Here is a 7500-nt window from a genome sequence, read left to right as displayed (position 1 = left end):
TTATGTGTGTTCATACATTCCCACACACAAATATCACTTTAAGACGAATATAAATGGAATTTTTAGTAAAGAATGAGTTCCGGATATTCAAGATATGAGAAATCCCTTGTAAAATAGCTATATTGCTTAAAGAAAAAAAAAATATATGAGCTACAAAAAAAAGAGGCTGTGTGTGTATGTGTGTGTGTGTGTGTGTGTCTCACTGTGCCTCGCCGCAGAGCAAGCTGAATGGAGTCCAGGTCAGACAACGGACACCAGATTTCAGCAATCAGACACTTCTGGGTGACATCAATGTTGCAGAGGTTTAGCGTGTGGTAGATAGCCTTCATCTTCCTCACTTTAATAAACCACACCCGCAGCGTCTTAGCTGCAGCTTGTAGGACGCGCTGTCTGTGATCCTCCGTCTGATTCAGCACCTAGAAAAACAGAAGCAACGGCAATGTGAGGAAAGGTGTGTTCAAAACAGTAAATAATCTCATACAGGACTTGCCAGATTAGCGGTCAACAACTGGATACACACGGAGTGATTTGGGACTGCTTGAAAAAACTCGTCTTAAGTCATAGAGATGTGTGCATTCACTTAACTAACTAACTAATTAATTAATGAATACATAAATACACACGCACACACACACAAATTAAAGGGAAAAGCCTGAATATAAAGCTTGGAAAAACATATAAATGACGATTCCAGACAGATGCATGTCATCATACAATCAAAACAATGAGTTAATTAAAAGCCATTAATTACACCATGCTCTGGGGCATGTATAAAAATGCTGACCTCTGTTTTGGATCAAGATGGCAAGTAATGGATGATTAATAAATGGGGAAATAATGGATGGAAAGCACAGAGTAATGGAAGAAGAATTATTGCAGGATGTGATCAGACCGCAGTCTGTCCATAACCACATAGAGAGGGATATTACAGCAAGGGTTCAGTAAACCCAAGTGAACACTTATGGAGGATTTTGGAATGTTACAAGCAAAACACCAACTGAGAGAATATCTTTGGGAAGAATTACGTTTATATTTTGTCAAATACAGTTCTGGAGACCTGAAGAATCGATGCCGGTTCACACTATTGCTGTTCTGAAGCTCTAATTAAGAAAGTTGCAGGTTCTGATTGCTCGCCTTTCTTTATGTAACTGTAACAGTTACTAAGCAAAACTGTTAGTTGCTTATTACATGTTTAACTACTCTGCTACTGGATAGCAGTGGTTACAAGAGAACGACGTAAGGACAAAAAGAAAACGTCATGCATCCGATCGATCTGCATCCTGATCCTGAAGTATCCTTTGTATCGTATTATTCATGTGTTCGGAAAGGATGCAGAAGCCTACTGATAGTCAATAAAACTGTCTGCTATCTGACCAAAGAAATGTTCTAAAGGTTAACCTTACATATGACCCATTGTAACTGTCTGTCATAGCTTAAGAATTGACATAAGAAATGACAAAAGCATGTTTGTGCAACTGGTCTCTGGTGAAAAACAGTTCAGGACAAGTTCTGCAGCCTCAGATAATACAAGCTCAATTATCAGCAGAATGACAAAAGGAATCCATGTCTAATTTGAGTTAACTAATATTTGAACAGCTGATATGCTACCCGTCGTTCCCGTGATCTTCTGTGACAAGGCACAGCTGTCTACAGCAGCTCGGGGGCCATGTACGGCCATACGCGTATCGCTGCTTTTCTCATTAAGAGATCACTTATGGACCTGGGCTGACTGTGAATAAACAGCATAGCATATGCAGAGTCTATTTTGGGGAAACCGATTCTCCCTATAGGCCCTGGCTGACAGAGAACGTGATGTATATGAGAGTGAGAAGGTTAGAGATAGTTAGAGTGAGATTGTGACAGCAGATCAGCACATACCAGGCAGCACTTCATTCCCAGGTCTGCCCTGTATCATGCTAGACACACACCCAGAACACTAAGCCAAGTTCATGCCTCCAGTGGTCTCCAATGGTCTCCTGCTAATCACTGAGGCATGAGCAGTCACACAAACAGGGGGTGGAAGGATTTCTATCCTGCTCTTGGTTCATTTTGGGTCACACCCAAATCCATCATTCATATCAGAACTACCCAATCCTGTTAATAGCCTGGTGTGAGTCACTCAGCACTATAGTTAGCTGCCTGGCATGTGCGGTTACAGGAAAATAATCAACTTCAGGGTGGTGCAAGTAACTCCACATTGCATCAGCCTGCATCACACAACCCGGGCGTTGATTATTTTCCTATACCCTAGACTCCAAAGAGTTATATTCCTTACTCATCAGTTATCCCTATGCACAAAACAAATGCCACTGTTTTAGAAGAAAAGTTTTATAAGTCTGAATCAGCTTCAATGGATTTCTGGCATCAAATTTCATGTTCATCAGAGGTGTTGTGTGTGCGCGGGTGTGTGTGTGTGTGTGGGCGAGTTGTTGAGTGTGTAGAAGGATGAGCAGGGAAACATAAGGAACTGTTGGCAAGGTGACGGTATATGTCTCACTGATGGTTCAGAGCCAACACAATGTCTGGCGAGTGTCAGTGTCTCTGTCAGTGAATATGAATTTGAGCAGGTGTGAGAGCGACACCCTCTGAATGTGTGTATGCAGGACTGTGGAAGTGTGTGTTGGTAACTATGGTCACTATGTGTGTGGCAGCAGCAGATAGCACACACCCACTGACATTAAGCCTTTGATTTCCTAATTCGGTTCAAGCAGAGACTATCAGACTATTTCCTCAACGCAGCTGTTCCTATTTTACGCTGTTCAGAATTTCGCGCTGATGCAAACAAAGGCATTTTTGTTGTGTTTTTTCCTCTCCATAGCAAAACACGAGGCCCACTTTCCTGTTCCAGGGTTTCAGTAGTCTTCTCCAAGTATGAACACTCCAGCAGTTATGATAATAAAGCGAAACACTTATCAGATAGCTAACACTTAGTGGAGCTGGGACTAAAACTCACAACCTCCTGCTCAGTAGGCTACCACCTTAACCACTAAGCTACCACATCCCTATTCTGCAATTGTACTAATGTGTTAATAATTCTGCCTTTTTTTTTTTTTTACAGGGTGAGTACTTTAAAACAGAGAATACTACTCTGGTGAGAGACGTCTGTAGCCTCTGGAGCTCAATGTTGTATTCAAATGGACACAAACTAAATTCCAGTAAGCTATATAAAGAAAAAGTGCTGTTTTTAGCTCATACTCTGAAGTGACTTAATGCCTGAGCAAAGATGGAAAGGTTTGTATAAACTGCAGCTGTCACACTTGGTTATGTTGATTTGTTCTGTGTAGCATACGCATGTGTGTGGGACACATCTAATCTGGTCTCATTAACATACTAAACCCCTGATTTCACTCACAAAATTAAGTCAGGCTAAATATAGGTTCGCAGAGACCAGATTGTCGGATTGACCCGCCTCAGCTCGCCGCTCAGATGAGCTCTGACGTGTTTGATCGATCGTATTGATGTTTCGTTTTCATTTCTGCATTTTGTCTTTGCAACTGCTCTGTCATGGGTACTTCGTTAGGCTAGACACTGCGTAAGCTTTTTGGTTTGGAGCTGCTGATCGTTTGCAGGCTGATATGAAGAGTCACAGTCTATGACCATGTAGGGGAAAGTATCTTTCATACAGGAAGGCTAATGTAAACTGGCATAAAAAGGGCAGGCAGCTGTATGTATCAACACTCAGCTCTCATACAAAGAAACAACAAACAAGGGTAGTGTTTGCACATGCACACACACACAACATGCACATGCAAAGACAGATAGAAACTGATGTCCTCTTCCTTCCTTTTGTCTGTATTTTTGGTCTGCGAGTGTGTATGTGTATCTCTCTCACCATTTGGAGATCATCGATACGAGTGTTGACTCCTGCAGCCATTTCCTTTCTCTCTTGTGGGGTCTCAGGGCAGGGGTACAGCGTAGCCCGAAACCTGTAGATTAGAACAAATACACTTATCAGTTACTCAGCAGGCAACTGACAAGCATATATTATTCAGGGGCAAAGGGAGCTGTTACCCTTCACAGATCTTCTTCACCCTATTCTTCAGCTGATCTCCCTGGAAGAAGATGATGAAGACAGACTTGTGCACCTGGTCACCCTGTAACACCACAGCATACAGACCACACAGAGGCAGCGTCAGTACCAGTTCATTGGCTGAATACCAACCTGGCTGTCTGGCATCATGACAAAGTGTTAATAAACTGGTCTATATTTGATCACTGCTATGGCACTGACTGTAGTGGGGTCTTCCAGGGGGTCCTCGATGTCTGCTTGGCGCAGGAACACGTTGCCTCGGCAAACTCTCCACAACATCCTCTCAAAGGTGGGAATCCTCTCTCGACCAATCACGCCTGCGACAAATCTGCGGGAGGTTAAAAAGGTTAAATAATTACAGAACTAGAATAAAGGAAGGACTGGTGCTCTAAATGCCATTCATTAAAATGTAACAATTTTATAACTTCATAGTTACTCCTTAAGCTTATTCAGTTTAATGTTTAACTATAAATTGACACTTGGGAATAAACATGGTGGTACATTTTTCCATTCTGCCGAAAGTGTAATTTGATGTGAACAAAATGAGAGAGATTATTAGGGAGAAATACTGAGCTGCATTTTAGTAAGCTTCTGTGTACTTTTCATTTTTAATGAAATAAACTCATGTTCAGTTCTTTCATCACTGGCAACACTTTAGGTGGTGAAAAAGCACTGCCACGTCTCTAGATTTTTCACACTGGCTAATTTTACAGTTTCAAAATTGTCCATAAACTATTTTTACAATAAACTATTACTGGAGAGAACTTGTTGAGAACTTGTTTATATTATCGTTAGATTATTATTATTATTATTATTATATAAACATATTATTCATGCAAAGTTTTTTGTAACTCTGTTACTGTCTTCAGTACAAGTATGATGTAAAAAACAATAAAACAAGGCATATGAAGGTAACAATTCACTTATTGCTTAAAGAAAGATAGATAACTCACCCAAGCCTGAGAGGAGCTCGGATGACCTCGGTCGGGTCCAGCAGAATGGACGATTCCTCCAGTAGAGCAGGGTCCTCCATCTACAAACAGAGACAGACATGAACAGTTAACACAGACTGATATGTAGACAGACACTTACACTTCACCCAACAAATAAATCCAGTTTAAAAAAATTTCTCTCGCATTTACTATTGTATTTCCAGTATTTTGTTAAAATACATATCAGCCTTGTCGTTCATAAGGTTACTTTTCACTGCAAAATATACAAAAGGCCTGTTGTAAGCTTTGTTGTTGTAAATGATTACAATATAACAGGCATTTAGCTGACAATAAAAATAAAAGAAAATTACTTTAAAGTTCACCTGCAAGGATGGGTTAAGTGATTGCGGGTCAAGGAAACGAAGCATATGCTAAGGTGAAAATGGAACTTTATATTAACAAAAAGTGTTGAAGCATTGAAATAATCGATAACAATAATCAAGCAGCCTGAAATGAAGCGGAGTTAATTAGTTTCCACTAATGTGTGTAATTCCTTTCATGTCCCAGCAATTTGCCAACAATTACATCTTTATCGCTCGAAGAACATCAGAACGATTATAACACAAGATATGAAGTGCTATGAAGCATTTTAACACATGACCTAGTTTGACTGTAACATATATGGTAGTTGAATAAAACTGAAACAAAATAGTACAAGCTGTTATTTTTTTTAAAGCTTTGAATACCTCATCAAAGAACTGCTGTGTGCGCCTGAGGATGTGTTTGAGCTCGGTCAGCTCCAGAAAGTTCTTCTTCAGTGCTTCCTGGTTAGTGTTGATTTCTTTCAGCTCAATCTCCAGCTTCTCAAACGTTGCCTGCAGGAAAATCAGGAAAAGCCTGCACATCAGTAGAAGTCTTGTAAAGGACATCAGAACAAACCTATAGGTTCGTTAACAGGTTAGAGACAGTCAACTTCATCTGTATTTCCTGCTTCTGCTGCTGTCAGAGTGAAGCTTACTGGGGTTTTTGTAATTTATCAAAAGTATATGAATTCATGCCGATCTGTTGAAATTTGACTTTTATATATACGGTATATCTATATATTTCAGGCAAGCCACATGAGTGGAGTGTGCTCCTCTGAGCATGTAGAGGCATTTGCCAAAGCTATGTGATATTTACTAAGAAAGGCTTCAGTACACTTCACACATTGTGTTCTGCATTTTACCCTCTGACACTGATGATGCTTAAACAGAGTTTGAGAATCCATTTAATAATCTATTCAATACCTCCAAGTCAATCATGTCTCGAGGGAAAGGGACCTCAGGGTTCTCTCCTGTGTCTACAATGGGTATACCAGCCTTCTTTATCTCCTTCTCAACAAACCCTGAGGAAAAAAGGAGGAAGTGAGGATGAAAGATGAGAGGGAGATGGAGAGAGAGAGAACTGAAAGTAAACTGCTCTGCTCCACAGTATATAATTCTAGGCTAATAAGAAGAAAGGCTGTGACTCACTCAGCTTGCGGTCCATCTCTTCGCAGCGACGCACTTCATTTACGAACTTCCTCTGGAAGACGTTCACATCAGGGTTCAGCTATAACACACACACACACACACACACACACACACACACACACACACACACACACACACACACACACACACACACACACACACAGACACACACACGGTCAGTGTTAGCTAAATTATCCAGAGGCAATAAAGTGATCAAAACATAACCATCTGTCAAGGCTGTGGTTGACCTGGTTGACTCTGGTCTACTCTAAAACTCAATAGACCTGCGGTTCAAACAACATTACCTAAAATGGTTGCATTTCCTGTCCACATCCATTACAGATGGAGTTATCGGTGCACGTGTTTCAGTGTGTGTACTCACGTCTCTGAACTGCACCATGCCGATCTCCCCGAGCTCACTGACACAACAGTAGGCAGACTCAGACTGCAGGAAGAGCTGGGCCAGAGTCATCTCCTCGCTGCGGAACATCTCCCCCATGATGTCACGCTCGCACACACTCCACCACCACCAACACTACAGAAAACCTGAGGGGAAAAAAGTTTCAAGTTTAAATTCACAGTGAAGTCATAAAGTGAAGAAGAATAAAGATAAACAGAATGGCAGAAAAGCATTGCACCCGAATACGCAGAGATCTAAACTGTGTACAAGCGAACAGAGTGAAGCGCGCTTTATCGACATTGAACTGTGTGGGTTCACAGAAGGGAAGGAAGGGAGGGAGTGTGCAAGCGAGCGAGGGCCTGACGCCACAGAACAAACTGAAAAACAACACTTCCAACCAATTGCAGCTTCTGCAAAAACATGATGCACCATTTATAACTACAATCACATAAATAATTCTTGTGTACAGAAATAACACACACACACACACAAGCATATTCGTGTGTGTGGTAAATTGTCTTTTCGTTTTATTAACTGCCACCTATGTTGATGGTGAAAGACAATCCCAGACGAAACACTGAGCTGAGTAAAAGGTGTGGCCAGGATTATTTTCAGAGGAAAACAACC

The 7500-nt window shown here is 41.1% G+C and overlaps 1 protein-coding gene across 4 annotated transcripts in view; it reads right to left on the bottom strand.

Annotated features, from left to right (window-relative positions):
• The window catches only part of atp6v0a1a (ATPase H+ transporting V0 subunit a1a), an 18915-nt gene that overhangs the window by 8058 nt on the left and 3357 nt on the right, over positions 1-7500 (bottom strand). For 2 of the 4 annotated variants that reach the window (XM_047800858.1, XM_047800859.1), the window contains exons 2-11: positions 6856-7019; positions 6474-6552; positions 6249-6346; positions 5709-5837; positions 5346-5393; positions 4984-5063; positions 4232-4358; positions 4012-4094; positions 3833-3926; positions 204-416 (exon numbers count right to left, since the gene is read on the bottom strand). In XM_047800858.1, the coding sequence (XP_047656814.1) occupies positions 204-416; positions 3833-3926; positions 4012-4094; positions 4232-4358; positions 4984-5063; positions 5346-5393; positions 5709-5837; positions 6249-6346; positions 6474-6552; positions 6856-6972 (1068 nt within the window). In that variant the 5' untranslated portion in view covers positions 6973-7019. The remainder of the gene's footprint in view (positions 1-203; positions 417-3832; positions 3927-4011; positions 4095-4231; positions 4359-4983; positions 5064-5345; positions 5394-5708; positions 5838-6248; positions 6347-6473; positions 6553-6855; positions 7020-7500) is intronic. The other 2 variants (XM_027143720.2, XM_027143723.2) reach the window with 1 other exon arrangement.

This window comes from Tachysurus fulvidraco, chromosome 15 (assembly GCF_022655615.1).
Source record: "Tachysurus fulvidraco isolate hzauxx_2018 chromosome 15, HZAU_PFXX_2.0, whole genome shotgun sequence".
Classification (NCBI taxonomy): Eukaryota; Metazoa; Chordata; class Actinopteri; order Siluriformes; family Bagridae; genus Tachysurus; species Tachysurus fulvidraco.
This window is presented reverse-complemented; position numbering and strand designations above follow the sequence as displayed.